We start from the raw sequence: 14,213 nt of genomic DNA, 5'->3' as shown, positions 1-14,213 counted from the left end.
CCCTCAGTGCACAGGTGCAGAGCCGGCCCCTCAGTGCACAGGTGCAGAGCCAGCCCCTCAGTGCACAGGTGCAGAGCCAGCTCCTCAGCACACAGGTGCAGAGCCAGCTCCTCAGCACACAGGTGCAGAGCCAGCCCCTCAGTGCACAGGTGCAGAGCCGGCCCCTCAGTGCACAGGTGCAGAGCCAGCTCCTCAGTGCACAGGTGCAGAGCCAGCTCCTCAGTGCACAGGTGCAGAGCCAGCCCCTCAGTGCACAGGTGCAGAGCCAGCCCCTCAGTGCACAGGTGCAGAGCCGGCCCCTCAGTGCACAGGTGCAGAGCCAGCCCCTCAGTGCACAGGTGCAGAGCCGGCCCCTCAATGCACAGGTGCAGAGGCAGCCCCTCAGTGCACAGGTGTGGAGCCAGCCCCTCAGTGCACAGGTGCAGAGCGAGCCCCTCAGCACACAGGTGCAGAGCCAGCCCCTCAGTGCACAGGTACAGAGCGAGCCCCTCAGCACACAGGTGTGGAGCCAGCCCCTCAGTGCACAGGTGCAGAGCCAGCCCCTCAGTGCACAGGTGCAGAGCCAGCCCCTCAGCACACAGGTGCAGAGCCAGCCCCTCAGTGCACAGGTGCAGAGCCGGCCCCTCAATGCACAGGTGCAGAGCCAGCCCCTCAGTGCACAGGTGCAGAGCCGGCCCCTCAATGCACAGGTGCAGAGCGAGCCCCTCAGCACACAGGTGCAGAGCCAGCTCCTCAGTGCACAGGTGCAGAGCCAGCCCCTCAGCACACAGGTGCAGAGCCAGCCCCTCAGTGCACAGGTGCAGAGCCAGCCCCTCAGTGCACAGGTGCAGAGCCAGCCCCTCAGTGCACAGGTGCAGAGCCAGCTCCTCAGCACACAGGTGCGGAGCTTTCTGTGGATCAGGATCTGATCGTGCTGCCCAGTGGTCTGCGCTGTGGTATAAATGTCTGTGCCCCTCTGAATGCAGGTTGGAGTTTCAATCTCTAAGGCGATGGTAAATGGGTTTTGAGAAGGTGATAAAGTCATGAGGGCAGAGTACCCGCAACTGGACCGCATGCCCAGGCAGAGGAGCCCTGAGAGCCGAGTGCCCCGCCAAGGTGTGGGAGCGAATGAGACGGCCCAGGGCCCCGCCCCCGCCCTCCCTGCCCCCCACCCTCCTGGACCTTGTGCTGGCCAGAATCAGAGTGCAAGGAGATGGATTCCTACTGCGTTCCAGCAACCCGCGACGGCCATGTAAACAGCAACCAGCGGACACTACCCTATAAACCAAGCGAAGACCGCAGGTACTGTGTGTCCCCTACTTTATCCAGAGTGGGGTGTCTGTATTGACTCAGGGGCCTGCTACCCCCTTTTACTTAAAAGTAACACCAATTAAAGACTGTCAGGGGCTTATATATTGAGAAGAATAAGATATGTGTGTGTATACATTTGTGACAAAAACAACTACTGTTTAAGTACTGGTTAAGTACTGGTTAAGTCCCTTCCCCACCTTGGCTGACACTTGCATGGGTTTTTGGTTGTCCAGACTCTCAGAATAAAGTTTGATTTGACAATCAACATTAAGCTTTAGAGCCATGTGCTAGTGGCTCATGCCTTTCATCCTAGCTGCTCTGGGGATGAGAACTAGAGGATCTTGTCTCCAAGCCAGGTGTGGCAGAAAAGTCTACTGAGAATCCATCCCTAAAATAAATCATGAAAGGCTAGGCCAGTAGAATGACTCAGATAGTGGCACAAGGAATCTCAAGGCTTTGAGTTCAGTCCCAATACAAGATTAATCTTTCGAATAGATTCATCCTGTGGTCCACAGGGTGAGTTCCAGGATTCTGCTAGATACCAGTGCAATGCTCACATCTTTCATATACAGTGACACAGACCTGGCTCAACCTAGCACACTCTTCTTCCTGTACGCTTTAAGGCAACTCAAGGCTACTATTTAAAATGCAAATACAGTATTCTCAGGGATGATGATGACAAGAGAATGTCTATACATATATGTGCCATAAATACAATGTTTTAGACATTTTTTACACAGAGTTGACTGAATCCATGGGTACAGAATCTGTTGGCCTGACTATGTCTCATTCCTGCTCGTTTTCTGTCCTATAGATCAGGCTTGTCCTGTTTCTAGAAGACCTCTGACAGGGAAAATAAAGTGATTAAAAAAAATCTGTTCATTGTTGCTCATTTCCCCTTCTCTTCTCTTGATAAGTTTGTTCAGATTACCTTGGGTAGATGACAATCAAAGTATTATTTAGTTTTCTATGCACATTGTCCAGATGCTGACTCCCACAGCTCTGTGCGTCCAGATGCTGACTCCCACAGCTCTGTGCGTCCAGATGCTGACTCCCAGAGGACTGTGCATCCAGATGCTGACTCCCAGAGAACTGTGCATCCAGATGCTGACTCCCAGAGGACTGTGCGTCCAGATGCTGACTCCTAGAGGACTGTGCATCCAGACTCTGACTCCCAGAGGACTGTGCGTCCAGATGCTGACTCCCAGAGTATGTGTGTCCAGATGCTGACTCCCAGAGAACTATGCATCCAGATGCTGACTCCCAGAGGACTGTGGCATCCAGATGCTGACTCCCAGAGGACTGTGGCATCCAGATGCTGACTCCCAGAGGACTGTGAGTCCAGATGCTGACTCCCAGAGGACTGTGCATCCAGATGCTGACTCCCAGAGGACTGTGCGTCCAGACTCTGACTCCCAGAGGACTGTGCGTCCAGATGCTGACTCCCAGAGGACTATGCATCCAGACTCTGACTCCCAGAGGACTGTATGTCCAGATGCTGACTCCCAGAGGACTGTGCATCCAGACTCTGACTCCCAGAGAACTATGCATCCAGATGCTGACTCCCAGAGGACTGTGCGTCCAGATGCTGACTCCCAGAGGACTGTGCATCCAGATGCTGACTCCCAGAGGACTGTGCGTCCAGATGCTGACTCCCAGAGGACTGTGCGTCCAGATGCTGACTCCCAGAGGACTGTGCGTCCAGACGCTGACTCCCAGAGGACTGTGCGTCCAGACGCTGACTCTTAGAGGTATGTGTGTCCAGATGCTGACTCCCAGATGTCTGTGTGTCCAGATGCTGGCTCCCAGAGGACTGTGCATACAGATGCTGACTCCCAGAGGACTGTGCGTCCAGATGCTGACTCCCAGAGGTATGTGTGTCCAGATGCTGACTCCCAGAGGACTGTGAGTCCAGATGCTGACTCCCAGAGGTCTGTGCGTCCAGATGCTGACTCCCAGAGGTATGTGTGTCCAGATGCTGACTCCCAGGTGTCTGTGTGTCCAGATGCTGACTCCCAGAGGACTGTGCGTCCAGATGCTGACTCCCAGAGGTATGTGTGTCCAGATGCTGACTCCCAGAGGACTGTGAGTCCAGATGCTGACTCCCAGAGGTCTGTGCGTCCAGATGCTGACTCCCAGAGGTATGTGTGTCCAGATGCTGACTCCCAGGTGTCTGTGTGTCCAGATGCTGACTCCCAGAGGACTGTGCGTCCAGATGCTGACTCCCAGAGGACTGTGCATCCAGATGCTGACTCCCAGATGTCTGTGTGTCCAGATGCTGACTCCCAGAGGGCTGTGTGTCCAGATGCTGATTCCCAGAGGACTGTGCGTCCAGACGCTGACTCCCAGATGTCTGTGTGTCCAGATGCGGACTCCCAGAGGACTGTGGCATCCAGATGCTGACTCCCAGAGGGCTGTGCGTCCAGATGCTGACTCCCAGAGGACTGTGCATCCAGATGCTGCCTAACAGAGGTCTTTGTGTCCACTTAGTTGACTTTAGTGCTCATGGTTTTGCAAAGTTTATTCTACACCTGTGGCATTTAGGTCTTCCAACTCTAGAGAATTTGTTTAGATTAAGAAGAGCAAGGATTTATCTGAATTTTTTCTGTATCTCAATTTTTTCAGTATGCTTCAAGTGCTAAATGAGTGTAATTTTCTCTTTATTTAATATGCAGAGTAAACATATTTAAACCAATGATGTGAATTAAAGAAACAGGTTTCTTAATATCAAATCCTCAACTGACTATACAGGAACAGTTTCCCACATGCTTGTGTGAAGCAAGGCGCATGTCTTTACCTTTAGCAGATACCCTTACCCTAGGGTTGCCTGGCTAAAACTAAGTTCTATTAAAAATTGTACTGGTAGCTAGACACCAGTGGCTCACACTTGTAATCCTAGCTACTAAGGAGGCTGAGATGTGAAGATCATGGTCAAAGCCAGCCTTTGGCATACTTTTATCTGAAGTTAATCATTAATATACTAGCCGTGGAGTTGTGGTTCAAGTGGTAGACTAGCAGCCTTGAGCAAAACTCTAGGACAGTGCCCAGGACCTGAGCTCAAACCACAGAAGTAGCATATGCACACACACACACACACACACACACACACACACACACACACACACACACACACACAAATTGTACTTGTAAACATTATTCACAGGTTTTATGAATACAATACAATATGAACTCTACTATTCTAAAACATAGAAAATTGATTTATATTATTGCCTAATGATAATGATGTTATCGCACTTTAATCCAGCTAAGAGACTGGAGATAACCTTCACAACATTTTCTAGATTATAAAACACTTTGTTGTACACACATTAACCCTTAGCCAAAACTCAAGTAAAATTTTTCTCAATAACTATTTTCAATATAAAAGAAATAATATTGAGCTGATCTAACAAATTAACTCTCCATTTAATCTCTAATACTCTGTGGCATATTTACAGTCATCGCTCTAGGATCCTGAATGGCTTCTGGTTGATGGTTTAATTTTATAACACCTCAGGAGTTGCTGACAATTATTGACACCTTTCAGTGTGTCCTTTGCCTTGAAGATCAAACTAGCAAAACTCACTCACTGCAGGTGACTCCGCCTTCATTTCCACCCTACTAACAATGAGAAATCAAATTGTTTTCTAATTAATTGCATGTTTGATTCCGCAAGAGCTCTCTGATAAGAGCCGCCCGGATGCCACAGTCTCTGTGAACGTTCACGCTGCCAGAGGAGTGGGTGCCAAGCGCAGGACGGAAGTTAGCGGTCCAGCCGGACCCATCCTCCATTCCTCTTGCACAGGCCCCTGTGTACTGTCACACTCTTGTTTCCATTTCCTTTGTACGTTCTTAGGCAGCACTAAATAACAGTAACAGAGTTTCTTGTGATTTACTGCCTTGCCTCCCCAAAGAAGAGCCTTTGTGAGCTTATCAGTGACAGGCACACTCTGTCCCACGGTCCATCTTCCGCCCAACAGAGAGACAGTGTCACCATCTCCACAAATGGATTCATCCCCGTGGAGGAGAATAGGTAGAGGAGAGCACGCACACACTTCTTCTGTTGTTATTAGTTTAAAGCAACACAGCTTATACCATAAACCTGACAGCAATGCTGAGAGGAAGTGCACAGGGCGCCGGCCTAGGATACAGGTGCCTAGGACACAGTGGGGCAGCTCCTCTGAGCAGGGCGGGAAGGATGCTCACTGTCTGCTGTGTCAAGAAGAGGTGCCCTGGGGGCTGAGTCCCTCCCTGCGCCCTCTGCCACCATGGTGGGGCAGGCCGGGCCTCCGCCGCACCCCGGTGACAGCAGATGAGATTGTGCTTGCTTGCCCGAGAGGAGTTGGACCACAGAACCACTTATTTGTAACTCTATGGTTTATGAGCTGAGTTAAGCATTTTTTCAACTATAGAAGAGAGATAAATAATCCCCCAAAACTTTTAAACTACTACTCTCAGTAATCGGCATGTTCTGATCAACATACAGAGTAGTTTCTAGATACTGAAAAAATATGCAGGTTCTAGAAATACAAAAAGTATGTTTACAAAACTTTCCTACCAAATGAGAGTGTGCTAACAAGCTATTTTAAGCTACTTCCTACCCTATTCTAGCATCCTAAACACTACTGGTACATGACTTATTTCAGAGGCCCTATTTCATGACTCTGTACCCCAGCATGCCATGGAGTCGACTGTATTTCCACTACTGGGACTAACACAGTGGTTGCTGGCCCACTGGGCCTGACACTTTCAACACTGCTCCCTTCCCCGAGTGTGTCCTTCCTTCTTGGATCTACTGTGTAGTCCGCTGTGATTGCTCTACTTCCTGCTTCAGTCTTACAATCAGTCATTTCTCCAAACCATGGTTTAAGTAGAAATTGATATTAAAACCAAGATCTTGATTCTTTTCTAGTTTCTAAGTCTTCTCAGTTAACAGAGAGAGGCTAAATGGATAGTTTATGGCAGGCCACTAAACTGACATAAAGCATTGTATGGCTCATACTAGAGACAGAAAAAAATCATGGTGTTGTCTTTTCTAAAACCCAAGCCTAAAATGTCTGTTTTATTTATCTCATCTCCCAAGTCTACCTCCATCTCTATCAGGTAGTTTATGAGTCAAACAGGGAAGGACACTGAAAAGATAGAAGATGAATAGATCAGGAGAGAAGTTGGTTGCACTGCACAGGAAGGAAAGACTGTAAGGCAGAATAAATCATCTGGAGACTCCCTTTTGTTTACAACCAAGATACTGATGAATCACAATTTTCATTTAACTTTGGTATCTTTGAACTTATATACATCTTCAAGTAGTCACAGATATGTCTATCAAAATGATAGAGTATTATCCCACTTTTCCTGTCTCTAATTAAACTTGATTTTTCTATAAACAACGTGTCAATTTATAATAGTCATGATAAATGAATCATTATTGATTTTGTTGCTGTGCAATTACTTAAGTGATGGTATTGCAACAAGAGCTTTTTTATTGCTTTCAAACACATTCAGATGCGTTCATTCATGTTCAGACATGCCTCAACACATGAACCTTAGGACTAACAGTGAATTTATCCACGCACATAGAAAAATTGGTGCAGATTTCAGAGAAGGCTTCGGAACAAAATCTGCTTGCTGGGGATTATAGTGCAGTGATGATTAGAGTATTATTAATGCTGAATATCACTTTGTAATGTATAGAAGAACCACCCATCATACACAATTATCATGCTTGATACACTGGAGACTCCTCGTCAAAAGGAAACAATCCAGCAAGACTAAAGAGAAACTGTCACGTGATTATAGTTCAAATAATTCTGCTCAATGTTTTTGGACAATCTTTAGTTTTTCTTATATATGTGGATCTACATGTATATATGTGTGTATGTGTTTATATGTATGTATATTTTACTAATAATATAGGAGATCATTAGTGAAGATAATGTGTTTAGTTCTTTAAAACAAAGATATTTAGAATAGTCAATTAAATATTTTTATTACATAGTAATACAGTCTGGTATACATGATAAGGGTATTTGTGGCCACAGGTAAAAACATACTTTATATATTTATATTGCTGCATACTCCATATCATATACATTTTCATACATGTATATGATATGAATTTTGTACATATATGAAAATAAATGCTGTGTATTTATCTGTATGCGCTATTTGTATAAAACACTGAACCACTACATATATCTAGAAGTAAATACTTACTGTGCTAAAAAGCTGTGAGTAGTATAGTTAAAATACATTTAGAAATAAAAGAAACCATTTAATCTAAAACTATCAAGAGAATCTTTTGGTTTGTTTGTGCCATTCCTGGGACTTGAACTCAGGGCCTGAGCTTTTTGCTCAAGGCTAACACTTTACCACTTGAGCCACAGCTCTATTTCTGGATTTGTTCTAGTTAATTGGAGGTAAGAGTCTCATAGATTTTCTGCCTGGGCTGGAATCGAACTGCTATACTGAGATCTCAGCCCCTGAACAGCTGGTGGCCTGAGCTATCAGTGTCTAGCTCTTCAGAAAAGCAACTGAAATTTACTTACAATATAGGCATGGAGTTATGTCTAATTAAGCTGTAATTACTTTGCACATGACATTTAAATAATGACAAACCTCAACATAATCTTAAGTCAAAACAAATAAACAAACATAACTGAATCTTTTTTTTTTTTTTATTACAGTTTTGCTTCTCCAGAAGAACATGAAGAACTTTTGCAGAATAAAAGGTCTCCTTTGGATCTGGATTTGAAACACTGAACCTGATCTAAACAGACAAGTGGAAGCCACTGCGGCAAGCCAACCAGCGGGAGGAGCGTCCCTCACAGATGCCTTTTTGTCACGCGTCATACACACTGTCTTAAACCATGTGCACATTCGCACACATAGGTGCGCAATAACGGCAGCGTGGTGGTTTCTATGTGGTAAAACGTAGCATCGGAATGAGATACTGTCTTAATTACTTGTTACAAATTTTATCTAGATAGATAGGTAGATGGATACAAAGAGACAGAGATGCTTTCTAAACCTTCTGAAGGTTCACAGTGGTTTTAGATTCTAAATGAAGTCAGTGAGGTAGATGCTTGCTTTAGTAACAGCTGAGGGAAACCTGGTCTTTTTGTTAACAGTATACATTTCTACCAAGATTTCGTAGTGAAGATCTTGAGGTACTTGTGTTAGGTGATACTTAGAGAATCTGGTGACTTGTGGGAACTTTACCTGAGAGACACCAGGTGACTGGCAGGAAGAGAATCAGTTTCCAGGAGGAGGCCATCTCGTGACCGGAGCTGCGTGTGTCCCCGGGGGCTCTCAGCGTGGGCGTTTCTCCATTGAAGGATGTCCTGTGGAGACCAATAATCATTTTGTAAAATGGGGAAAATAGGCAAAAAAAAAAAAAAGCAAACCAATGCATGAATCACCTCATAACAAGATAAGTTGGGGGTTTTGTGCAAAGCCCATGAAAAGATACGGTTAAATAATTGGTATTACAGTTCAGTTAACGAGTGGTACAAAAACTTAAGAAAGTAGAACTTTCTGTCACATTTACTTACATGACATATTTTTTACAGACAGTAAAAACGTCAAGTTCTAATGGGATTTTTTTCTCATAGGGAGTGTATAATAGCTGTATTTATTCTGTTAGACAAATGATGGGTGTAGGAAAATAGAACAGAGGCAGCAGATAGGCTCTGGAGTATGCACAATTAACGAGCAGTTACATGCCGTGTGGTGACTCATCCAAGTCTCCACTGGGAATTTTCCTTGTTTAATTTTTAATGTCAACTGCCTTTGTTTATAACTCATGTGATTATTTGCACTGTGTTAGCGACCACCCCCTTGGTGACTTATAGCTCTCAGCATCTTCTGCTAGCTGGAACCAAGGGAAATAAGGATTTTCATGAATATTTAATATTGTTGTCCAATACCATTTTTATAACAATAAACACAATAGTACATTAATATCTTGTTTCTTTTCTTTACCTGAAAGACAGAACTGCTATGAAAGGAATGCAAACGCTCACACGACCCTTCCTGCAAGCATTTGGCAGGCATGCAGTGAGCTTCCTTCCCTGTCTAAGTAAGCACAGTTCTCAGGCGTTTGCTCTAACATCCTTGGCTAAAAGCAATCTAGCTGAGAAATAATTATATAGTGTGTTGATGATTTTTATAGAAAGTTTTTTGCTATAATCTTTCTTTGTGGACTTATCTAAGTTATGTCTTAACAAACACTTTAAAGGAATAGAAAACAATTTTCCCTGACTAGCTTACAATTTATTATTTCCACACCAAACGAAGATTTCACTTTCTAATTCTCTTACCTGCATCAAACTACAGAATTTATTTATATTGTAAAATCAAAGCCGTGGTAGTATATTTTAATTTTGTAATTATCATTAATAGAGAAGAGCATTAAGAGATAATAATGGATGAATAATTTATAAACACCTCCCATCCCAAAATAAACTTCCTACTACTTATTACTGAGTAAATATCAGAAACAAGTAAATTTGAAGTATAAAGTGACCTACTTAATTTTTACACTTAAAATGTTTTTATCATAGATGCTCTATTTTTTTAACCAGTAAGAGAAAAAGGAGAAAGGTCAGCACACCGCAGATGGGAATTAAGGAAAATTGGAAATTCTGGAACAATTACTAGGATTCAATAGAAGCGCACTTGTGAAGTAGGACCTCTGTCACAGACAGAGCTCTTGGACGGCCTCTGAGAAGATAACTCTGCCCCTTCATCATCCTGCATAGAGCGCCCGGACAAGCTCTAGGAGGGACAGACATCCGGACCAGCTCAGGGACAGACAGTGCTCGGGGACCAGCTCTGAGAAGGCCATACTATTTTGGCTGAACCTGAGTCAGTGAGCTTCTTATTCTGTCCCAAGAGATCCTTCCACTCACTGTGGCCAACGTCCCGACCCTCGGTGGTCCTTAGCTTTTCCCATCAAACAAGCACAACCATGCAGCCCTCCCAGCAGTGCACGGGACACCCGGGGAAAGCCACCTGCACGGGGATGTACAGCAGAGGGCCTGCACGCACAACAAAGAGCCACACAGCCCTCAGCACGTGCGTGCCCTGACCCACGAGGGAGAGGCTTGACGGCCACGGCTGACAGGCGTGGGCAGCAGACGAATGGCAGCGCCACTCGAAGCAGTCGTTAGTCCTGGAAAGAGACCCTGTTTATGATGGGGCTGTGTGAGGAGAGTGACAATGACATAGATGAGGGAACTCCTAAACAGGTTCCTGTGAGGCAACTAACATGGAGTGAAGCAACAGAGAATGAGCGGAGCACAGAGGACAAGCTGCGAACAGGCATCTCCGCAAGACACCACGCAGGCCAACATCAATCAGTCTACCTTCTGCACCGAATACATACGATCTGTTCCCAAATATAAGATGACACATTGAATTTGATTGCACAAAGCATGAATTTTACATTAAAATCTCCTCTAAGGTGTGTGTGTGTGTGTGTATGTAAGAGAGAGAGAGTGTGTGTTCATTTTCAAGCACTAATGTCTTTTAACATGTACACACACACACACACACACACACACACACACACACACACACACACACACACACAGTTTTTAATACCCATTCTGTTTTTAAGGCCTCTACATCCTATTTTCCTTTCATTTTTTGCTCCTTACCCCTTCTGTTTCTTCAATAAAGTAAAAGGTAAATGTAATCATCTCTAACATTCTGAACATGCAAAACTTCTTATGTGCTTTCCTTGAAAATGTATCTGACTTTAGTTATCATGTCTAAGAAATAAAATAGAATAACTTACCACAAATCTATAAAGCTTCTGCTGGATGCCAGATTAATTGTAATCAGTGCATTAGTGCTACAGAAGGAAAGCAGGTGTGCGTTTAGAAGAGCCTCACGGAGACAGACTCTCACACATACTGCTGTGAACACAGAGACTGAAATGCAACAACCACGAACTTGAAACACATTACAATATCTGTTGATATCTGCTTGAGCTCTTAGCAACAAGCACTATTATCTAGCATATGACATCTCAAGATGAATGTATGAAAAGACACAAGATTTGTGTTTTCCTGTATATTATTGCATCTATTTGTAAAAAGCAGTATAGGAAATTTAGTTTCAATACAAAATTATCAAGAATAAGTCACTGTAAAGATGATTGTAGACAATTATATAAAACATCACATTTAGACAAAACACATGTTTTATAAAATACAGTGATAATGTTATTCCTTGATTACAAGTTAGTCTTTCTTGATGCAAGACACACAGTAGAAACTGTTAATGATGTATGTACAAGTCTGTGTGTACATATGAGAAAGAGCTAGAGACAGAGAGGAGAGAGAGAAACAGAAAGAGGAGAGAAACAAAGAGGAAAGGGGAGAGAAACAGAGATCTTATTATCAACTCCTGATCTCTCCCTCTAATTCAGTAATAAGGCTTGGTCCCTTGAAGGCTCTTCTCATACAGCAGTTATAACAATAATCAGTCTGAAATCCAAAGTCCTTCTTTTAAACAAGGTGTCCACACTGTGACTTCATTCCTCCACCCTGCCATGCCCTGTCTTTTCCCTACCCCAGGGCCCGAGGCCCTCAACCACGGCCCTCGCCCTCACCCCCAACACTCATTTTCCCTGCCCTGTGCATTCTTCTCTTTAGTAATATTTAGTGCCTCAGGTCACAGCATGTGTCTCTTGGCTTAATTATCTCTCCTCTATTGGAATGTCACATCCACAAAACCAAGGACTTTTATCTTGTTTATTTTCACAGACCAAACATCAAGAAGAATAACTGCCAATTTAGCACATATTCAATTAATGCATTTTCGATAAAACTTATTGAATGAACTAGCTTCTAGAAGGCAAATCACCTGTCATGAGAATACTATAGAAAAAAATCATTGTCTCTTACATTTCCATAATACTAAGAATGTGTTCAGCATTTTTTACTATGCAACTCCCAGCAAATCTCATTGGAAAAGATGACTTACCCAAGGCTACAGAATGTACAAAGGAAGACCTGGGCTAGGAATGATGCCACACAGACACCCCTCCTCTGCACCCCTCTGGAAGCATCTAGAAGCCCACTAGGGTGTCTATCCTGCTTCTGAGACCAGCCTGTAAGCCTGCTCACACAGCTGAGCCTTTTTTTAAAGTCTGATTGCTGCCAGATGCAAAAGAATCCTTCCTATATCCATGTATGATTCTAGACCTAGTAAAAATTTAAACAAGAGACATGTAAGTTCTTCCACCTGAATAAACAATATTTGTACTGAGGAACGCAATAAATGATATTCATCAGACAAAAGACAAGGAAGTAATGGCAAAGATAATGTCTGAAATGCATAAAGGAAAATGACAGCAACTAACTACTGCAGGCCAGAGACTGTGCTTCAGTCCAGGAACATATCTGACACAAACAGCCCTGTGAGTTCCACCACATCTCTCCATTCTACACACAATCAAGGGTGTCACAGGGGTTCAGGAAACTGCCAGCCCACAGAGAATGAGGAAGTCTTTGTATCTGTAAAGTCTACTCCTAAAGCCCTAACTTTAATACCTAAAATAATAATAAACCAAAAAATGTAGCAGTCATCTGTATGAAGGAAAGAATAATTGTGTCTGATAGGGTAAAAATCAAGACAAATGTGTAGTACAAATGCATAAATACTAGTATACAAATCAGGGGAAAAGTGACTGAAGTTAAATATTTCAGAAGCTCATGTATTCTTCAGAAGGAAAGTAAAGTGATTACTTTAGATTTTTGTAAAATGTCTATGTTAAATTTTCTAAAGTTGCTGAAAAATAGAAATCTGTCAGAAAACAAATTTATATTCATCTCAAATCCTTACCGCCTCCCACTGTCTTAGAGTGAAGATACTGAAATGCTATATTTAAAACTTCTACATACGACTTCACACATATGATAATTTTCTGACTCCTTCGGAAGACAGAACTGTCTCCTCTAGTCTAGCATTCGAGGCTCTGCAGTCTGCCTCGGTCCTCTCGCATGCCTCTATAGCATCCTGCAGCCCATCGCACTGAATCAGTTGTGATTCACAGCCTAATTCACGATCTACACCTACCAGGAATCTTCTTCTGGAATAGTCATCCGAAATGTTTATGTGATATTCCTGCCACATAAGCCTTTCTAAAACTGTCAGATAATCCCTATTGTTACATACGTATGTGTGCCACCTAACACACACAGGATTACATACACATGGATTATGTATGTATTGTGCCATCTCGTTAGATATTTATGTGTGCCCTCTAACACACACAGGATTACAGAGGTTTGAGTGCATGAGACATGAGCACAATGGAAAACAGCCGAGCAATAAATGGGGCTAGCCTAAGGCACACAAGAAACGCCAGCACCAGAATCAGCAGTTCCATCTTCTGACCCCTGGTCCAGAGAACCAAGTGATGAGTTCAAGCTGGCTTTTCCATGTTCTATGGAGGAGAGGAGAGAAAGCGTGCTGCGTGAAGCTGTTGGGAATGGTGAGAGGCTGGGGAGCTGGGCAGTAGAGGGCTGGGCACAGTGTCTGCATTGTGAAAATGTGGATTTGGGTTTCTGCATTCTAGAACAGTTGAGAGCCTTGTGCTCTGAAGACAGGCAGATACAACTGATAAAAATAAAACATATAAACCAGAAAGAATCTGGGTAATGTGTATCAAAAATATATACTATTGCTATAATACACTAGGCAGTTGTTCTCATGGACTTCACTTCAATGTGACAGGAATCCAAAAGAGAGTAAAGAAGTTTAAAGGACTGATGAAAGGAGGAAGGCCTACTGCACGGGAGGGCTTGCACCTCACAGTTCCCCGTGCCTGGCTGCCCTTGCCCCTCCCCGAGGTGACCGCCAAGTGTGTGTGTGGGGGGGAATGGTTGGTGGGAGGGCAGGGAGGCCCA

General features: G+C 43.9%; 1 protein-coding gene across 4 annotated transcripts in view; it reads right to left on the bottom strand.

The window, feature by feature from the left end:
• LOC138809815 (contactin-5) overlaps positions 1–14,213 on the bottom strand; it is a 463,911-nt gene that overhangs the window by 255,356 nt on the left and 194,342 nt on the right. For all 4 annotated transcript variants that reach the window (XM_069996830.1, XM_069996838.1, XM_069996810.1 and 1 more), the window contains exon 3: positions 8,512–8,633. In XM_069996830.1, coding sequence (XP_069852931.1) covers positions 8,512–8,566 — 55 coding nt within the window. In that variant the 5' untranslated portion in view covers positions 8,567–8,633. The remainder of the gene's footprint in view (positions 1–8,511; positions 8,634–14,213) is intronic.

The sequence above is a fragment of the Dipodomys merriami genome, unplaced genomic scaffold (assembly GCF_024711535.1).
Source record: "Dipodomys merriami isolate MVZ:Mamm:240054 unplaced genomic scaffold, mDipMer1.0.p SCAF_103, whole genome shotgun sequence".
Taxonomy (NCBI): domain Eukaryota; kingdom Metazoa; phylum Chordata; class Mammalia; order Rodentia; family Heteromyidae; genus Dipodomys; species Dipodomys merriami.
Note: the sequence above shows the minus strand (reverse complement) of the source record. Positions and strands in the feature narration are given on the sequence as shown.